Source organism: Neofelis nebulosa, chromosome 6 (assembly GCF_028018385.1).
Source record: "Neofelis nebulosa isolate mNeoNeb1 chromosome 6, mNeoNeb1.pri, whole genome shotgun sequence".
In the NCBI taxonomy this organism is placed as follows: Eukaryota; Metazoa; Chordata; class Mammalia; order Carnivora; family Felidae; genus Neofelis; species Neofelis nebulosa.
In genome coordinates, this window is record NC_080787.1 from 147,885,724 (window position 1) to 147,906,818 (window position 21,095).

General features: G+C 46.3%; 1 protein-coding gene across 2 annotated transcripts in view; it reads right to left on the minus strand.

Moving 5' to 3' along the window:
- Window positions 1-352: 352 nt before the first annotated feature.
- SLC22A2 (solute carrier family 22 member 2) overlaps window positions 353-21,095 on the minus strand; it is a 32,389-nt gene continuing 11,646 nt past the window's right edge. The window contains exons 5-11 of one of the 2 annotated variants that reach the window (XM_058735830.1): window positions 18,003-18,117; window positions 16,069-16,175; window positions 14,510-14,724; window positions 13,519-13,627; window positions 12,852-12,964; window positions 9,473-9,572; window positions 353-2,629 (exon numbers count right to left, since the gene is read on the minus strand). In XM_058735830.1, coding sequence (XP_058591813.1) covers window positions 2,563-2,629; window positions 9,473-9,572; window positions 12,852-12,964; window positions 13,519-13,627; window positions 14,510-14,724; window positions 16,069-16,175; window positions 18,003-18,117 — 826 coding nt within the window. In that variant the 3' untranslated portion in view covers window positions 353-2,562. Of the gene's footprint in view, window positions 2,630-5,158; window positions 6,005-9,472; window positions 9,573-12,851; window positions 12,965-13,518; window positions 13,628-14,509; window positions 14,725-16,068; window positions 16,176-18,002; window positions 18,118-21,095 lie in introns of those variants that run through there. The other variant, XM_058735831.1, reaches the window with a different exon arrangement.

The window sequence follows — 21,095 nt, forward strand, 5'->3', positions numbered from 1 at the left end:
TGTAATTTCTCCAGTGGAGTCAGAATCAATCAACTCTACTCCAGAAATTCTGTGGTTATAGCTTCCACTGCAGTGATCAGATTCAACAGTCCCTTGACCTCCCAAAGTCTTGTTTTAAATAGGTACTTCATTTCAGGTAGTTGCAGCTTAAGTTTAAGGAACTGTTTTGCAACTGTCGTAAGTAGATACTATCAGTATCCCACTTTTTTCTGACAACAGTGCCATCAATGCATTTGATCCCAAACATAATTGCAGATTTTCTATCTGGGCATCTATTTCCTGGGTGTGGTCTACTCATGGTCCCAAGTAGAATATTAATTTGTGTTTAATCAGCAAAACAGAAACCGCTGCAGGTATTTCAAAGAGAAGGAATTTAATACAGGCACTCGTTTACAAAATTGTTGAACAAACAGGAGAAAGGTATGCTAGAGAGAGAAAAGGGTGTTGACGTAAGACCAGCAAACAGTGATTGCTTCTGGCTGGGGCCTGAGATCCTGTTCTTGCTGGAAGTCAGTGAGGCACTTCTGCTGCTGCTGCTGCTGTTGCCGTTAAAACTGCACCTGTGCCATCGAGAAGTGACCAGGAGCCCCATTCCTTTGGCTGAGGTCGCCAGCAGCTCTTCTTGCAGCTGCCCAAGATTCCCTCATGGTACAGGGGAAAATGGCTTCTCTCTTGTGCTTATCTTCCTATCTGGCCAATGCTGCCCATTGGGAGAGGCTTATAAGAAGCCAGGTGGCACAGGGCCAGGAACATGTCATGTGTTAGTGTCAACTCTTGATGTGACAGAGGAGAATTTAGAAGGACACGTGTGTGCTCTTTCTCAGGACAATACTGGGAGATGTGCTTCTTCAAAACGAGGGAGAAAAGTAAGGATGAGGAAGACTTTGGATCTAGCAGACAGAGGTACACAAAACAGAGGCACTGGACATGCTCAGGAGGTGGGGAAAGGAGAGCCCAGGGCAACAGCTGTGCAGTAGGGCTCAATGGCATCCAGGCTCACCGGACCAGGAGAACTGCAGGCTCCAGGTGGGAAGGCTCTCTGGAAAAAGGAGCTGTGTTTGAAAGCAATGAGATATTTATAGTTTTATCAAAGAGTTGGGGGGTGGGGAGGAAATTAATGGTGAATATATAGAAAACAGCAACAAAAACCAAGGCTCAACAGGAACAAAATGCTGTGAAAAGAGTGGAAGAGTGATCATAGTACCCTATGTGGCTCAGCTGTTGGTAATAGTTACACAGCCCAAATTATGCAAATGTTAACTATTTATTGAATAAAAATGTGATAACACAGAGTTTGAAGAGAAAAACTGTGTGTTGGATTGAGGACAGAGATGAAGAGAGCTAAATCTTCATATTTTATACCAAAAAGTCAATAGGTAATATAATATTTATTTAAATTTTTTTTTGTTTTTATTTTATTTTTGAGAGAGTGAGAGAGCGAGAGAGAGCAGGGGAGGGGCAGAGAGAGAAAGGGAGACACAGAATCCGAAGCAGGCTCCAGGCTCTGAGCTGTCAGCCCAGAGCCCAACGCAGGGCTCAAACTCATGAACCACGAGATCATGACCTGAGCCGAAGTCAGATGCTTAACTGACTGAGCCACCCAGGCACCCCAGTAATGTAATATTTAAAGTTAAAAAGGCAAGAGATATCAATATAAAGCAGGTTATTTAGATATATAAATATAAATCACAAGAGAAAGAAACAGCTGCAATAGTTGAAAATTATTCTGGAGGCATTGGTAGAGGTGGAATGGGGCAAGGAACTTTTGTTTTCATTATAGGTCTTGAAGTATTTGGCTTCTAAATATTAATTTACTATATTACCATGGTAAAATATTAATATAATTTTTTTTAAACCACAAATTTAGAGAAATTTTTATCAGGGTGAGACATTACCACATCGGTTTAGTAGGCCAAATTCAACACTGCTCCCTATCAAAGTCTTCTCCAGATTTTTTTGTGGAAAGCACACATTTGTATTCAACTCGTCTAAATGGAGAAGACTTACCGATTACTCATGTTGTATTTCTGATTCTTTATTTTAGTTTCCTTTAAAAAATCTAACCCAGAGAATAATGTATTTAAAAATTTTGTCACCCATGTCACTTGAAAGGCCAATTTAAATTTCTTGACATACATTCTGGACAACTTGATATTACTTTACATGTATCATTTCTTTAAGAAAACAGGCTCTCTGCTCTACTTAGTTTTCCAGATCTTCTCTGTTCTGTTTCCCTGGCCCACGATTCTCCTATGTGTTTTGGTTTGATATCATTGTGGAGAAAAGAATAAAATAAAATAAAGATAAAGACAATTCCTAGCACACCAATAGCATTGTCTTGGGAATGCTGGGAATGGAGTGAGCTGGTGGGGCTTGGTAGGATTTAGTCCCCTGGGTAGATTTTAATAAGTAGGACAACAAACTCTATTTGGCTATAGATTTAGGTTCGTAGGGTTCAAAAGGAGGTAAGGTTGAATTATATGGGCTTTGTGGTGGATGGAGAAATCTCTGGTCTGGACTTGTATCATCAGAGCAAGGCCATAGCAAGAGTGGTCTCTCTTCTTAGTTTAGCGGATTGTCTACTTTCTTGACTTGGAGGTAAATCATCTTTTCTTTATTTTTTCTTGGTCTGCAGTAATAAAGAAAATGGAGAGGAGATAAAGAAATAATAAGGAAGCTATAAACCAAAATAAAGTGGGCAGTAAATGAATGGGACAAAAAATTGATGTAAGTTCTGTCCAGGATTAGTTTTGCAGTGTGTTCTGAGTGATGATTCCTGAAAAGAAAATTGACGGGGCTTGGTGAACAACTAATGTGGTGGGGTGGTTCCAAAAATGCTCTTCTGGGACTGGCCTATGTTCCTTCTTTTAGGTGTTCACTTTTCTATGTAATGGAGGATGTGGGTGGTGACTTATTTAATCTTATATTGGTAAAAAATGATTATTGCAAAATCTAGACAGCTATCATTTCTTGCAAATACAATTTTAGAAACTTTTTACCAAAGCTCATTTATTTTTCAACAGTTGCACAAGTGAAAAATCAACTATAAATTTGTTCGAATTGCACATTTTCTCAGTCATCTTATCTTCATGAATACCAGGATGTTGCTGACACTCATTGTAGAGATGCTGGTTTCTTCGTTCTGCTGCTCCCAGACATGCCCTTTGATAGTAAGGCTGAAATCTGCAGTGGGGCGACCCCTGGTTCCCCCGGCTCCTTGCGGAATTTGCCCTGCTCGGGGATGCCTAGTCTTGCCTCAGCTTCTGGGCCAGTCTGAGACAGGGAGGGTAGCAGAAGCTCACCCGAATCCCCTGGCAGTGCTGGAGTTCTCTCAGACCCCAGGCATTGGGGCCCAAGGAAGTCAGCTGCACTCCCGGGGTCTCTGTGCCAACAACAGTAATGGCAAAAGCAGCGGCAGCAACAACAGAAACAACAGTGCCATCAGGAGCGGGAACACCAGCAACAACAACAGCCACACTAGCAACAGCGGCAACAGCAGCAGTGATAATAGTGACAACGGCAACAACAGGAACAACAGCAACAGCAAAAGCAACAGCAGTAACAATAGCAACAGCAGCAATAGGAACCACCACGGTAGCAATAGGAACCACAGCAGCAATAATAGCAACAACAGCAACAACAGGAAGCACAGCAGCAACAACAGCAGCCATGACAGCAGCATCAGTAGCAGCCGTGGCAACGACAGGAACGACAGCGGCAACAACGGCAGCAACAATAGTGACAGTGGCGGCAACGGCAACAGTAGGAACAACAACAATAATAGGAGCCACAGCAGCAACAATGGTAACAACAGCAACAACAGCAGCAAGAGTAACTATGGCAACAGCAGTAATAATAATGGCAAGAACAGCAGGAACGGCAGCAACGATAGTAACAATGGCAACAACAGGAACCACAGCAGCAACAATAGTAACAACAACAAGAACAAGAACCACAGCAGCAACAACAGTAACAGTAGTAACAATGGCAACAACAGCAGCCGTGACAGCAGCATCAGTAGTAGCAGCGGCAACACCAGGAACCACAGCAGCAATAACAGTAACAACGGCAACAACCACAGCGGCAACAATAGTGGCCACAACAATAATAGGAACCACAGCGACAACGATAGCAGCCGCAGGAACCGCTGCAGCAACGGTAATAATGGCAACAGCAGCTGCGATGATAGCAACAATGGCACCAACAGGAACCACGGCAGCAACAATATTAACAGCAACAGCAACAACAACAATCGTAGTAACAATGGCAACAACAGCAGCAGCAACAGTAGTGACAACAACAATAACAGGAACCACAGCAGCAACAGCAGCAACAGTAGTAACAATGGCAACGACAGCCATGACAGCAGCATCAGTAGTAGCAGTGGCGACAGCAGGAACCACGCCAGCAACAATATTAACAGCAACAGCAACAACAAGAGCAATAACAGTAACAATGACAGCCACCACAGCAGCAGCAGTAGTGACAACAACAATAACAGGAACCACAGCAGCAACAATAGCAACAACAATGAAAACCACAACGTCAGCAATAGTAACAACGGCAACAGCAGCAGCAGCAAGAGTAACGATGGCAATGACAGTAGTAATAGTGGCAAGAACAGCAACAACAGCAGCAACAATAGGAACAACGGCGACAACCACAGCAGCAACAACAGTGGCGACGGCAACAATGGGAACCACAGCGACAACGATAGTCACCGCAGGAACCTCTGCAGTAGCTGGAGTAACCACGGCAGCAACAGTAGCAACTGGAGCAACAATGGCAACAACAGCAGCCGTGACGGCAGCATCAATAATAACAGTGGCAACAACAGGAACCACAGCAGCAACTATAGTAACAATGAGAACCTCAGCATCAGCGATATAAACAACAGCAACAACGGCAGCAAGAGTAACCACGGCAGCAGCGACAGTAACGATGGCAAGAACAGCAACAACAGCAGCGATGACAGTAACAGTGGCAACAACAGGAACCACAGCAGCAACGGCAGCAGCAACAATACTAACAACAACGATAGGAACCGCAGCAGCAACGATAGTAACGAGAACAGCAACCATAGCGGCAGCAACAGTAGCCACAGCAACAAGAGCGACAACAGTAACCACGGCAACAGCAACAACCGCAGCAGCAACCGCAGCCACAATAGTAACCACGGCAACAACGACAGCAACAACAGCGACCACGGCAACAGCAGCAGGTACAGCAGCAGCGGCGGCGGCACCGCTGTGCCGACTGACTGGTGAGGAGCCCCAGCCCGCTCTGGACCCTCACTGCATTCTTCCGCTTGTGAGCCCGGCCGTCTGGGACCTGGGTGCCAGGACTAGCCTGGCTTTGTCACTTACTGGCCTCATGGACGAATCCTTCCATCTGTCTTGCCTTCATTTTTTTCAGTTGTCCAATGGGGCCAATAATAATAATGATAATACCTGTGCCATAGGGTTGGTGCCAGGATCAAAGGAGGCAACACACGGGAAGGGCTTGGAAAGCACTAGCTAAAAGCTCGGAGTAAACGTTAGCCACTGTTACCCAATTTTACAGGAAAGGAAACAAGTGTCAGGGATGAAATAAGGTGGATATTAGGAAATCCCTAGGGCCGTCTTTGTAACCAGGATGGGCTCAGGGCCCTCGGGAGCCCAGTGACTCGATGGGGGTGGAGGGAGTCCCGCCCTACCCTGTTCGTGCGCCTCTCCCGCAGTGTCTGGGACACCGGACCTGGGTCGGCTCTCCTGACGGAGGCAGCCTGCCTGCCCCCCAGGGCCAGCGTGGGGTGCCCCTACTCCCGGCCATCTACGCGTCCTGTGGGCGGCCCCTGCTTGTCTTTCCCCACAGGGGGGCCCTTTGTCCAGCCCTGCCTCGGCGTCCACGTCCTCACTCCCTTGTGCAGCCCTCAAGCCTCACACAGTTCTGCCTTCCTTCTTCGAAAGGTGAGCCGGAGGACGTAATACAGAAAGCAGAAAAGCGCAAACCTTCGCAGACGTATTTGTGGGTCACGTGAAGAGAAGGCGTGTAAAGCAACAGCAGGAATGATCTCCGCGATCCCCCTTTAGCCTGACCAACCGGCCTGACGAAAACGAAAGCCTCCTTCGAGGGGATGTGGATGTGTACGTCGCTGGGCTGAACTTCCCTGCCTCAACACCGTTCCGAATATATTTTAAAATTTGATCCCCAGTCAGTGATCTAGGTACATATTTACGTATTTTATAGAAGAGCCATGGAAACTTCTGTGAACGATATCGGTGGTTATTGGGCATCCACAAAGGGCCAGCCTCTTTACATGCATGTATCTCGTCACAAAAATCCAATGAGTAGAAACTGTTGTCCCCATTTACAGATGAAGACACTGAGGCTTAGAAGAGTTAAGGCCACACGGTAGGAAATGTCAAGACCTCGCCTATCAGACTCCACAGCCCCTGTCCTCCCCCACCACATATCCTTCCCACCTCTGGAGCTGGCTGGGAGAGCCTGGAGAAACCACAGTCAGAGATGCTCTAGAAGGAACTCAGCATGGGTCCCACAGCTATTTGGCGGGCACCCGCTCTGTGTGTGTGCCAGGTACTGTGCTAAGCTCTAGGGCTGTGGCAGTCAATGGGGTACGATCTGTCTTCAAGGGGACAGTCGTGTGCATGGGAAGCTTCACTGAGACGGGGGTACAGAGGGGACAGTTGGTCTAGATCAGGGACCTCGACTCAAATGTCTGCATGTACCAGGCAGAAGATACAAATGTAGCGGGCACAGGACAGTCGGGCCTGCTGGCACCGTGGCCTACACCAGCGGGCGTGCCCTTCAAAATGCCGAGCTGTCTCTCAGCTCCGACGAATCATCGACAAGAGGAAATGCCTGCTCCGTGTTACCAAATCCTCTGAATTTGTTTTCTTGAACAGATCCTGGGAATCCACTTTATGTGGAATTTCCCACTTAAAAAATACCCACGTGGGCCAAGCAAAGCACTCGAGACCCTAGTGTCCTGTTGGCTGCCAGTGTGTGACCTCTGCTCAATTCAAAGGCCTCTTCTAATGCTGGCCTTCAAGCTCGGGGGATAGCCTCCGACCACGGTGATTTCTTCTGCAGCAACATCTGCATAAGTACTGAACGTGTTAAAAGGGAACATCGTGGAGAATGGATAAAATTCTGTTCAGTTCTCGGCATCAGCGGGCCAAAACTGTACTACAAATAAAATGCGTAAGAACATCTAAGCACACTGCATAAACAAACCTGTGGGGAGTGTGTCCTATGTTTATCTTTATTAGATTTTCTTGTTTTTTTTTTTTTAAGTTTATTTATTTTTCTCGAGAGAGATAGAGAGTGAGTAGGGGAGGGGCAGAGAGAGAGAGAGGGAGACAGAAGCCCAAGCAGGCTCCGTGCTGTCGGCACAGAACCGGATGTGGGGTTTGAACTCACAAACTGTGAGATCGTGACCTGAGCCAAAATCAAGAGTCAGATGCTTAACCAACGGAGCCACCCAGGCGCCCCTCTTTATTAGGTTTTCTTAAGTTTACTTTTTGAATAGGTTCATGTGGTTCAAAATTCAGAAAGTACAAAAAGGTATGCGTTGAAAATCCCTCCCGGGGCTCCTGGGTGGCTCAGTTGGTTAAGTGCTCAATTCTTGGTTTCAGCTCAGGTCATGATCTCGTGGTTCGTGAGTTCGAGCCCCGTGTCAGGCTGTGTTGACCGTGTGGAGCCTGCTTGGGATTCTCTCTCTCCCCTCTCTGTTCCTACCCTCTGCTCACACTCTCTCTCTCTCTCTCTCTCTCTCTCAGAATGGGTACATAAAAACTTAAAAAAAAAAAAGAAAATCTCTCCCACCTACGTTCTCCGCCCACCAATTCCACAGATGGCCAATGTTACAGCTTTTCCATCTTCTTTCAGAGATACAGTAAATACACATATATATGTATATGTATATAGATATTTAACATGGATATGTATTTATTCATTCTTTTTTTAAAATGTGTATTTATTTTTGAAAGAGAGAGAGAGAGAGAGACAGAGCATGAGAGGGGGAGAGGCAGAGAGAGAGGGAGACACAGAATCCGAAGCAGGTTCCGGGTGCTGAGCTGTCAGCACAGAGCCCGACGTGGGACTCGAACTCATGAACCGTGAGATCATGACCTGAGCCGACGTCGGACACTTAACCGACTGAGCCACCTGGGTGCCCCTATTTGTTCATTCTTTTTACAGAAATGGTAGAATATTTACTTTCTATATTTCCCTTTTTAAAATTAATAATATATCTGAGAGAACTTTCCTTACCAGTGCATGTAAAGCTGCCTCATTCTTTTTATTTTTATTTTTAAAAAAAAAATTTTAATCTTTATTTATTTTTGAGAGAGAGAGAGAGAGAGAGAGAGAGAGAGAGAGAGAAGCAGAGCTCCAGCGGGGGTGGAACAGAGAGAGAGGGAGACACAGAATCCGAAGCAGGCTCCAGGCTCCGAGGTGTCAGCACAGAGCCCGACGCGGGGCTTGAACTCACGAGCTGTGAGTTCATGACCTGAGCCGAAGTCAGACACCTAAACGACTGAGCCATCCAGGTGCCCCTGCCTCATTCTTTTTAATGGCTGCAGAGTATTTTATTGAATGACCTACCATAATTTATATAATCAGTGGGCATTTAGGCTGTTTCCAATCTTTTCTTACATAAAACACTGTCTTAAATAGTAATCCTATGCCCCCCTAATCTTGTACATATATTCTCCTAGAAGGGTGGAAATTTCCGGGTAAAAAGAAATGCACATTTTTGATACTATTGCCATCACAGAGAGTTCAGGTTTCTACTCCCACTGACAACACAGGGTGCCTTTTCCCCACGGTCCTTCCCAACATGATACGTTAACGAGCAGTTTAATCTTCGACAACCTCAGCTGTGAGTAGTGTGGTGTTCCTTTATACCTGTCTTACTATGGGAGATCTGAGCATATTTTCATACCTTTAAGAGCTGCTTTTCTTTTCTTTTCCCTGAACTACCTATTCAAGTCCTTAGCCCATTTTTTTTTTTTTTTCATTTTGGGTGGTTCCTCTAATGGATTTGTCAGAGCCCTTTATATAGTGGGAAAACCAGCCCCTTGTCGAGGAGTAAATATTTTCTCCACATTTGTTATTATTATTTTTTAGATGATGTTGGTTTTTCAATGCAGAATTCTTTATTCAGAAAGGCACACTTACTGATCTTCTTTTCAAAGGGATCTGGATTTTTTGCCCTACTTACAGAGACCTTCCCCGTTCTGAAAGTATCAGGGTATCTCCTAGCGTGTGTTCATTATTTTACTGTTTCTTTGTGTTTTATTTTGTTTTGCTTTGCTTTGTTTTGTTTTTACTCTTCAGTCTTTGATTTCGTGTGACTTGATCTCAACGTACGGCATGAGCTATAAATTCAACCTCCTCTTTTTTTTCCACCTGGCCTCAGAACTGGCCCAGACACGCACACACAGAAGAATTTCAGCTCCTTCCTTACCTCTGCATGTTCTCGGCTTCATCTATAGTCTCAGGCAAAGCCTTCCCTTTGGTCTCCGGAAGCAGCAACACCAGTACCCCAGCAACCAAGCCAATCACAGCTAAAGGTCAAACAGATGCAAATCACATTAAGAACTAAAACGCACAGGTTGGTTGTTTTTGCTGTTGGCCAGGAGCCTGACGTGGGGCTCGATCCCACGAACCGCGAGATCATGACCTGAGCTGAAATCAAGAGTCAGATGCTCAACCAACTAAACTCCTCAGGGGCCCCAAACATTCAGGTTTTATAATTAGAACTCCACTAATTTCTTCAAAAAAACGTTTGTGTGTGATTTTCTATAGTTACGGGTTTCTTTGCTCTCTCTGACTGTCCTATAAATATTTTGCTGATTCCAAACTCCGTTGGATTGTAATTCCTTATAGGGAGATGAAATACTTAACATTTTGAGTCAAGGTTATTCTAGGCTAGAGAACATTGCCACGATATTAAGATACATGGGAGTTAGAAAATAACTCTGAAAAAAAAATCAACTCCGAGGAAAGGAAGAACATAACCCTGCCAACATAAAGCACTTAGTAATGAAAATGAGTCAGAAACTTGGACCACTGTGAGCAGAGGTAATGAATCATGTACTACTGTATCGCAGTATGAAAAAGTATAGCCAGGCCTATGCTTTTAGTTTTAATTCGGGGGGTTGATAGAGTCTTTTTGTCGTTCCTTTTTCCCTTGTCTCTAGCTCTAATTTTTTGCACACGCTAGGGGGTAATCGTAAACATTAGGGTGTTTATGCTTCCTTAAATCCCTGCTAACATTTTGGGATTCTAAGGTCACATTTTATGGTTTGCTACAGTAGACTGCAGGAAGTAGGTGGGGGTTCTTCGCTGGTTTGGAGTTTCAAAAGAAGGGCACACTGGACTCCGTTTTGACATCTTTGCAAAATGGCAGGAGTAGAGGCCACCACGGTTCAGGACGCCAGCTGTAGCTTCGGGTCCCTGGGCTCCACTTGGGAGCCTCCACTCACTGGTCTCAGAGCCCTGGGAAGTTCTGTTCTGAACCTCAGCCATGAAGTGGGGTGACATCTCCACATCACATGCTTGTTGTGTGACTCAAGTGGCTTCCTGCCTGTTAAGTGGCTGTGCCCGCCACAGCGTATGAACGAGGTAGCTCTCCCCTCGGAGTCTCACCAAACCACGAACGATTCACTTGGTTGTAACTCGTGCAAGCAATAAACATATTCCGCGGGCTTTGATCCTCTGAAGTAAGTGAATTATGTAGAGAATATAATAGATGGCTCAAATTGTCATCCCTTTAGCATTTTATATTTGCAAAGATAGGCTTAATGAACCAGATTATTGCTTTTAAAAAAATTTTTTTTTTTTAATTTATTTTTGAGCGGGGGGAATGAGAGAGAGAGGGAGTGAGAGAAAATCCCAAGCAGGCTCTAAACTGCCAGCACAGAGCCCGGTGTGGGGATCGAACTCACAAACCATGAGCTCGTGACCTGAGCTGAAATCAAGAGTTGTGTGCTTAACCGACTGAGCCACCCAGGCGCCCCTGAACCAGGTTATTTCTTAAATCAGTTTTTTTTTCCCAGTGCTCTTCCAGTTGGGGTTTTCCCAGCTTTGGATGTGTTGAGTTTCAGGCTTCTGGAGAATCGCTTCCGGCGATTTCAAGACCACAGTTGGCGCACCATTAATGTGTGCAAAAGAAACGCAAAGGAATAAAAATGTCAAAGTGTTAGTTTCGCTTCCCAATAAAAATGGGAGTTGTCTTCGAGTTTACTGGAAACGGTGACATGCAGCTAAAATCCTTTATCTTTTCAAGGGGAAGGTGAATCCTGAGGGAGGGTTAACAGAGGCTCCTCTAGGTCTGGACCTTACGTTGCTCTGGTAAATGAAGTCTCTGTTCTTGACCCACAAATGTCTCGCTGACCCATAGTCACTCACTGCCCACCTAAGGGAGGGGCCGAGATTGAGGCGGTTCCACCTTCCTCCCTGGAAGGAAGGAGTCCACAGGGGCTTCTGGGACTCCTCTAAGTCGGAAAGTAGGCTCCGTGCGGATCCCTCAACTGGTGTGGGGAGAGGAAGGCGCCTGGGGCATGTAGGCCCCATAGGTAAGTGGTACCAGCCACTCTGTGGCCAAATCATGCTTATCTCAGGGTAAAGAGCTCGTGTTCTCGCAACTTTGGCCATCTTGCTGTTATTACGTTGCAACATAGAAGACTTCTTTGGGTCTATTCCGAGGGGAAGTTCTATTAGCGGCGTGGGGCATTTGCCGGCAGATGCACAGCAGTGGAAAACCCCCCTCCCCCCTTCCCGGATCCCTTGAGAAGAGGCAGGAGCGGAGATGTTTGTGTGCAACAATGCGCAGCATTAGGGGAAAAGCCATTTGGGTGTTCGTCCAATGTGCAGAGGGTCTTGTCCTCCCTCCCTCCAGTTAAGTGAGTGTTGGAGGCCCATGGGGGAAAATGTTACATTTTTTGTCAGATTAAAAGTGGTTCCCAATGGGTCTAAAAGAAGATGAAAATGAGTGCATTGAGGCCTCCTGGCTAATGTGAGAAGGTGAATGCTGTGTGCGTGAATCTGGACACCTCTCTGCGTGGTGCCCAGGAGAGGGTCGGTCTCACAGTCCCCAGCTGCGGGGAAGGGCAATGGCCATGAGTGAACGGAAGTGCCCAGGATTCCCAGAGCCCTTTGATATCCTGAAGACCTTCAACACTGGTCACTGTGTGCGAATTGCTGATAATTAGATTTGTCTCTGTCACTTTCCAGGCTGCAGGCTGGTCGGGGAGGGGAAGGCTCAGCACTGGTGCATTCCTTCAGTGTTGGAAGGAAGCACTGAGCCAATCCTCCTTAACTCTAACTGTCCAAGGAATCCGAAGAAGGGGTGCCCGCCACCAGCACACGTGCACCGTTAAGCCAACGCATTTCCTTAATGGTGGTCTTTGTTTCCCCTGTATTTTGAAAACACTCTTTGCAAAACCATAACTGCCTTTCTTTGAAGTAATGTAGCGAAGAGTTGTGTATCTTCTCACATGTGGCCACAGAGGAGGCAGAGTGAGCTCTTTGACAAAGAGACCCAAGGAGGGGTGGAAATCGGTGACGAGAGTTAGGGGTTTTCTTCAGGCAAATGTCTTTCCATCTTACTCCCTCTTGAACTTTGTACCACAAAGGCCGTGAGTCCTAGTGGGCTCCCATGCCTGGGTCTTAGTAGCTACTAATAGTATTACCAATACTAGTCTTATTAACGCTAAGAGTAGTCCTAATTACTAGCTGTATTTAGTAGTTGCTGGTAGGCATGATACCTATTTTGAGATAGAAAAATGGCGGATGCTAGGAAAATAGGGTTTCATTCAAAGACACGTCTGAGGATCTCTTACCAAAAACCAGCAGTGGGAGCTCATGCCAGACGTCGGTGAGCCGGTAGACCAGGAACGGTGTGATAATGCCACCGATGTCGCACATGGAGGAGCAGACAAGGACACCAAGATTCCTGAAATGCAGGAAACGGATTGAACTTTTAGCTTCTCGCCGGATGGTAGTTATCCCCCACCGCCTCCACATAAATACTTCCCTACATCACTAAAATGTCTGTGAACTGGAAGAAAAAAATTCACATTATTATATGTGTGTGTTCACATTATTTTCAACACACACAAATGGTGTGATACACAGTTCCATCCCTATTCTGTTGTGCTTATGTCATGTTAGCTTTTTTGAAGATTTTTAATGGGGGGGTGGGCGATTTTACTCTTATCACCTGTCTTCTCTATGCTGTTCTGTGGTCCTGTGTGTGCTGTTTCTGACCACGCTTTCCCAGGGCCATTTGGTCATTGCTCTCTTGCAGTCAATACGCTGTATTTCACCCTAGCCGTAAGTGTGAGATGTGGCCTCGTTACTGCCGTCACATGTTCCAATCTTCTCTTACCCGTGTTTTGGAAAGGAAGGCGTCCTCTGAAAAGGTGTCCCCCACTGGCACTTGTGGTAGGTCTAGCCAACAACCAAATGTCCCGACCACCCTCTTCACGTTGAGGAAAGCGTGCTCACCTGATGAACGTGGGGTACAGTTCCGCGTTGACCAGGCAAACCATTTCGTAGGCCATCGTAATCCCCATCCTACCCAAGCACGCGACTGTAACTCTTAGCCACTGCAGATCTGAGGGGCGAACACACACCAGTTACCCACGCTGCACTGGGTAGCAGCCTCCAAACCCTGGTCTGCAAACAGTGCTCCAGAGGCATGCAAAGGGAAAGTCCGCATTCCAGAATGGATTGAGAACGCAAAATGCTTCTTCTATAAACTCCAAGTCTTGAGCAAGATTGCCCACATCTGTTAGTTTTAACTTGGACACAGTTCTAACAGTCTCTTTAGACCCCAGTCATGAATGATGACAGAATTATACCAGTTTTCAAAGCTGGGCCAACTCTAGTCTATAGAGGTCGCCCACAAGGAACGGTAAAATATGGGAATATTTTAAGTAATTGCTAATAACTGAAGGATGCAAACAAAGCTCCTAGTTGCTAAGAGGATTCTATCGTAAAGGTTCTCACTCTCCTTCATTGAGAACGTATTTTAAAAAGAAGGAAAGGAACTGAATAAGTGTTCATTTGTTGCATTTACCTAAACTTCCTTATTTGTTCTGCAGAATGATGCAGGGAGGCCAAGGGAGTTGTCTAGATAGTGTCTGGGAAACACTAAAATAAGACTTTAACCCTGGGCCTGCTCTACCCCTGCAAAGCCCATGTTTTCTTTTCTGGGCCAGGCCAATGGTCTGTAGCATGAGTCCCCTTAGCCTTTCTTGTTCTAGTACATTAGAGAACAATCAGATGTGATTGTATTATGTCAGGCAACCTTTGGGTACAATTGTTCTTAAAGACAGGGTGGCTATATGGTTTGCTCAGGGAGGTCCCAGATACTGTGTTCACTCTTTCCAAATTGATTTGGATGACAAATTACATAGTCCTACTCTCAGAAGGCTATGACCTCCCTCTTCTCAGGGCCTTAGAAGACAAGACCCCAGCTTGGCCTGACACTTACCATCAGGGATAAAAACCGAGGCTAGGCAGGCTACCCCTGCCACCATATTTGATGCAGCCCATGGATAGCGGCGACCTAAACGGTCAATGGTGAGGATGATGAGGAGGGCAGCTGGAAACTCCACCAGGGCAGAGTAGAAGAAATCCAAGTAGAAATTGCTCCCTGCAAGGCCCATGTGCATGATGAGGCCCTGATAGAGAACAGAGCTCGTGAACCTGAGCAAAGAGGAGAGCTCAGGTCAAGTCAAGCACCAAAAGCAAATCATCGAGAAGGAGCGGCTTCTGGAAATGAGAGTGGATTGTGGGTCACCTTTCTTTGTCATCTTAGTGCTATTCCCTCTCTTCCACTGCTTTTGCATCATCTGACCCACTGTGGTGGCTGGTTGCGGCCCCAGAACCAGGAAAGCAGAAGAAATTAAGATAGCATTCCCTGGCCAAACTGAAAGGCAAGAAGAAATTTCTTTCTAGAGTGATTTATTTGGTAAAACTCTATCAGTTTATTAGTGGCTGTTAATTATTATCTCTTTGTGGTTTTCTGATGGAATCAGGATCAAAAGGCTTGGCTACTTAATTCAAATTTTAGGAGACCAGAGACCCAAATGGGTACCAAATTCCCAAATGGATACGGCCTCACTTCTTGAGGATTTCTCTTCTGACACCATCCAGATAGCATTTTGATGATGTTTTTTTTGCTTTGTTTTGTCGACTGAAAGTGTTTGTTATCTGTAATGGAAACTAGGAAGACCCCTGGCAAGAGCCACAATTATTCAGAAAAGGAAAGAAGGCTAACAAAGCCACATTTCACTGCTTCGTGTCACGTGCAGTACTGTAAAGGGTGCCAGATTAATTCCTGGTGAGCCTTGCTTCTGCCAGTGGTTACAAATCTCCGTTTGGCCGGTGTCAGTCCAATCACACTGAAAGGAAAGTTCACTGGATTAAGGAAGGCTTGGTGCAGGGTGAGGGCTCAGAGCTCCAGGAGAAGCCTGCAGACAGTGAAAACAATCACGTTTCAGCCACGGATTGTGGAGTTAGTGGATTACTCTTTGTGGCTTGTTCTCATTCGTAAGTTTATTTTTTTCTCCAATAGGCAAGAAAAGGAAAAGACCCTTCCCTTGCTAGCCCTGTACAATAAGGAGAGATCTACACTCATCATAAATATAGAACCAGGAGTTGTCCATTTTGGCTAAATACCGGAATCATCTGGAGAATGTTAAAATATCAGTGCCTTGGACCTTCCCTCAGCCAATTAAATCAGTATTTTCAGGGGGGCAGTGTGGGGAGTCTGGGCTTGGTATTTTATAACCTCCCAGGAGATTCTAAGGCAATGCCGAAGTTCAGAACGTGCTTATCTATGCTTTGGGACTGTAAGCCGATTTCAACCTCTGCCCCCCCAAAAAATGATACCAGGAAAGCCTGCAATAAGTGAGTCCCCTCACCATCCACGGTCAATACCGATACTGGAACTAGGCTATGTAACGGTGCTCTTGGTCCCTCCCTTAATGTGGATGATGGGGCTTTAAAAAAATGTGGTGAGGTTTTGAAGTGAAAAACATTCCTTACCAGTTGTACATCAGGATCAAAGTGTGTTTCCTGATCTGAGGGGTTCTGACCAAATCAAGAAATGAAGGATTCAGCTTCTCGTCAGCTTCCTCATCAGGTCTGAGGCTCTAGGAATAGAAATCGTAGGAACAGCTTTGTGTGGTTACAGACAGTGTCCCTGTATGTATGGAAACCGATTTGACAATAAATCTCATACGTCAAAAAAAAAAAAAAAAAAAAAAAAGCCAGGGGAACAAAGGCATTGTCAGACCTGCAAGTCAAAAAAAAAAAGACAGTGTCCCTGTGTAGTACAGGGAATCACAACAGTAAGTGACACTTGCTGGGGGCTCATAGTGAGCCTTTCATATGTACTAGCTCGGTTAATCTGGACTATCCTGGAAGTTAGTGTCCACTTTTTTTCACCCCTTTCACAGAAGAGAAAGCTGGGATTTGGGGGAGTTGGGTAACTCATGTGCCTCTGTCAAGGGGCCCTTGGAGGTAAAGCACAGGGGGGCAGGAGGAGGCCTGGCTCAGTGGCCCTGTGGGCTGAGGGCATGGGGAGCCCTCTCTGCAGGACCGGCTGGGACCCCGCAGTCAGGAAGCTCTGCTCTGGGACCCTTGCGCTGGGAGCAGCTCTTTATCGCCTAGAGCTTGTTAGAATGAAAGACCTGGGCCCCCATCCAGACAGACTGAATCGGAATCTGCATTTCCACAAGGTCCCCAGGTGCACCCTGTGCACAAGTATTAATGCTCCAGAAGCTCGGCTTTAGAAGAAAATAGTAGGTGGTGGAGTTGAGACCCAGTCTCCAGGGTTTTAGGAAGCAGAATGTTCGCAAAAACCACTCCTTCCGAAAGCAACACTGGACGGGTGCTAAAAGCCCGAGGACAAGAGGAAGAACCTCCAGCGGACTTACCGCTCTTCCGTGAACCTGAACTTTGGCCAGAGTGACTCACGTGCTTTAATCCCTGACCAATTTCTGAAATGGCCTAAAACTTAATCAGTGCTTGACTGGTCATCAGCAGAAAAGACTGTCTACCCAACCACCAGAAACCAGAGAAGAAGTGGAAAAAAAAAAAAAAAGGCTCTCAGGGGGGCCCGGGTGACTCAATCAGTTAAGCGTCTGACTCTTGATTTTGGCTGAGATCATGGTCTCATGGTTCATGAGTTTGAGCCCTGCGACAGGTTCTGCGAGACAGCACGGAACCTGCTTGTGATTCTCTCTCTCCCTCTCTCTCTGCCCCTCCCTCACACACTCTCAAAATAATACATAAAGAAACTTAAAAAAAAAAAAAGCCTCTGAGTCCCCAAATGCTCAACTCTAAAGTCATATAAATCGCAAATGCTTACAGGGAACCTAGCTTAGATCCTCACACAGAGATGATTTACTCTTATTTTGACAGTTTTCCAATCAGCTTGATTTTCTCTGTTCTATCCCACCAGATAAAAAGGCTTAAGTTAAAGGTGATGAGGTCTCCTAGAGGCAAAACACGAAATGCAGAGAAAATGGGCACCCCAGCCACTTGTTTGTTTGTTTGTTTTTTTCCAGAAGGCAGGAGAGTGCTCACGATGTTTTGGGACAATTTCTATCCAAAATGTTTAAAATTCTAAGAAATTATTTGTGTTTGAAGACTCTTGCCTCTGTGAGCCCCTCCCCCCTCCCCGATCTGGTAAGGAAGACATTGAGTAGTTGGGTACAAGTGGCCCACACAGCCTTGGGTGGCACATGATAGAAACTCCTCATTTGCCTTTCAGTGATTTTCAGTTTCCTTTTCCTTTTCTGCTTTGGATCTATTTAGAATCCAATACATTACCGGGGACCATGAATCCGAGTACCACGGAAACATCCTGTTGCATATGGTGGGCCCCTTCTATGACTCCCCATTGAGAACACACGGCTTTACCAGATTCTCCTTCGTCACCGTTCCATCATTTGATAGTTCAGCGGCTGGCTCACCTGAAGGGAGGTTGGCAGAGATTTTCCATTTTTCTTTGCGATGTGCTTAATGATCCTCATGGCTTTAGCATTTTTATTCTGGGAGATCAGCCACCTTGGAGACTCAGGGATGCACCTAGGGAATAGCATAAGTGTTATCAGAGCTGTTCAGTGGGGGATGGGTGGAGGTCTTACTGAACCTTCTTCCCGCAGTGGTCACAGTCAAGTGTCTGCAAGTGAGGTTGGGTTGGATCTACAAAGGAAATAAAACTGTGCAGGGGCGGCACAGCAAAGGAAATCGACAAAAACAGAAAGCAGCCTACTGAATGGGAGAAAGCATTTGCAAATCATGTGCCAGGTTAAGAGGTTCATACCCCAAATATATAAAGAACTCATACAACTCAGTAGCAAAAACCCAAAAAATCTGATTTGGAAAATGGGCAGAGGATCCTAATAGACATTTTTCCAGAGAAGACATACAAATGGCCAACAGGTACATGAAAAGATGCTCAACATCACTAATCACCAGGGAAATAGAAATCAAAACCACGAGGGGATATCACTTCACATCTGTTAGGATGGCTAGTCTCAAAAAGACAAGCAATAAGCACTGACAAGGGTGTGGAGAAAGGGAAACCCTTATGCACTGTTGGTAGGAACATAAACTGGAGCAGCCACTATGGAAGAGAGTGTGGAGTTCCTCAAAAAATTAAAAATAGAAAGCACAACATGGTCTAGCCATTCCACTTCTGGATATTTATTAGAAGGAAACAAAAATACTAATTCAAAAAGATATATGCACTCCTGTGTTTACTTCAGCAAGTCATGGAAACACCCTAAGTGCCCGGGGATGGATGAATGAATGGCTGAAGATGTGGTGTATATTACACAATGAAATAGTATTCAGCCATAAATAAGAATGAAGTCTTGCCATCTGACAACATGGGTGGGCCTAGAAGGTATTACGCTAAGTGAAATAAGTCAGAGAAAGACAAACACCACATGATCTCACTTATATGTAGAATCCAAAACAAACAGACCGAGCTCATAGATACAGAGCACAGATGGGTGGTTGCTGGCGGAGGAAGTGGACAACATGGGGGCAGAGGGTCAGAAGGCACAAACTTCCAGTTACAAAACAATTAGAAGCCCTGAGAATGCGACATATGGTGCGGTGACTACAGTTAATAGAACTGTATTGCATATTTGAAAGTTGCTGAGACAAGCAGTCTTCAAAGTTCTCTCACAAGAAAAGAATTTTTTAAAATTTTGCAGAGGCTATGTGGGTTTTTCCTCCCTCACATGCTGACTTGTGTTCAGCCTTGTGCAGGAGACTTTTGGGGCATCCTCTTCAGGGTCCCCGGTGGTCAACCGGATGCCCAGGCAGCCCCTGTGCTAGAGGGAGGAGAGGCGGGTCAGCTGGGCTTTGCGAGTGCTGAGATCTGCCGGGTATGGGGACAGCAGAATGCAGTTCCCTCACGGGGGAAACCAAGTATTTTACATATGTTATTCTGAGAGCTGATTTCTCAAAGGAAGGAGGTAAGAGTTTGAGATAAGATGGTAACAGAGCTTAAAAGCCAGATTGCTGGATCTGGCAGGACACGGGGTGGGTGGCCCTGTACCTCCTGGAGCAGGACTCTAGCCACCTGGATCTGTGTTTGAAGAGTGTTCTTGGAGTAGCTGGTTCAGGGTCGATGGGAGGAAGAGGGTCTGGCAGGAAGGAGGTACAAGGACCGCCCTGGTGGGAGTTCTGGCATAGAGTCCGGAAGGCCCCATGTCGGGGCCTCACCCTGGGGGAGAAAGTTGCTCTGAGAGGGCCCAAAAGGAACTCGGGATGGATGTTTGTGGGAGTGCCATGGAGAGAGGAATCAAGTCCAATTCCTCAGTTAAGGCTCGACATCAGGAACAGAAATGTGGTGCTCGGCGGCGGCCAATCCACAGCTCACGGTGAGCATCCTTTCTGCCGTGATGCCGTAGCATGATTTTCCTAGATCACATTTGATGATCTAGCCCAGTCGCTCACACCCCAAGAAGCAGAGTCAGCCAAGCCAGGTGTCAAGCGAGCCGAAGGGTCAAGGAGGACCTGGGAGCCACGTCAGAGAAGACAGGAACCAGAAATGGCTAGCCTCCCAGTGGAAAGTCTGGATGGATCCTCGGAGGCATATCCAGATAGGTACAGAGCTGCCCGGTAGAATAGAAATTAATTTTTTGAAGCTCTCAGTGCAGAATTAGGAACCCTGGGTAAACATGCCGGGAAGGTAAATTCCGGATCAATGAGAAGTCTCTTGAAGACGAGCTTTGGGTTCTGCAGTGAAGTCGCTTGCTTGATGACAGAGTAAGAGCGAGAACAGTTTTCAAGCAGAGGCTGAATAATGATCCTCTGGGGGCATTGCTCTGGGGCTCCAGCCCTGGACAGGAAGATGTGCCAGAGGGCTTCTAATGTCACCTCACCTCTAAGAGCTGACAGCTACTGGGACACACATGCCAGTCTCACAGTGTCAGGTGAACAGCTGATCCCAAAAAGCAGTGAAACGTGAAGGTTACAGAGACATGAGAGAAATGCCACTGGGCAGGGGACAGGGTCCCCCACTGGCCTTGGTCAGCCTGCATGGAGTCCCTCCTCTGGTGACCATCGCATCCCCTCCACCCCTGTAGCCCACCCCCCACCCCTTCTAGCCATGGCACTGCCTCTGTCTTCTGTCCTGGCTCCTTGTCCTCAGCTAGGCTTTCAGAATTTAGTATATATATTTTTTGTGTGTTCTGCCCCATTCGCTTCCTCTCCGGGCTCTGCTCCTTTCCTCTGAGGAACTGCCTCTATCCCCTACCCACCAACAGGGGGATTTTTCTTGAATTCCTGATCCTCAGGTTCAACCACCCCTGGCCGTGTACGCGTTGATGTCCTTTCCAGATGGATCTCAGATTCGGCATGTCCAAAGCTCGCCCTCATCATCCCTCCTTTCAAACCCACCCCTCCTCCTGTGCTCCTTATCTCAGCACGTGCAGACACAGAAGCCTCCACTCCACCCACGAGGCACCTCCTCTCTCTAAACCTTCCCATTCGGTCTCCACCAAATGGGTGGAGATGCTCGCTGATGAAACTTATTTCCGTTTTTC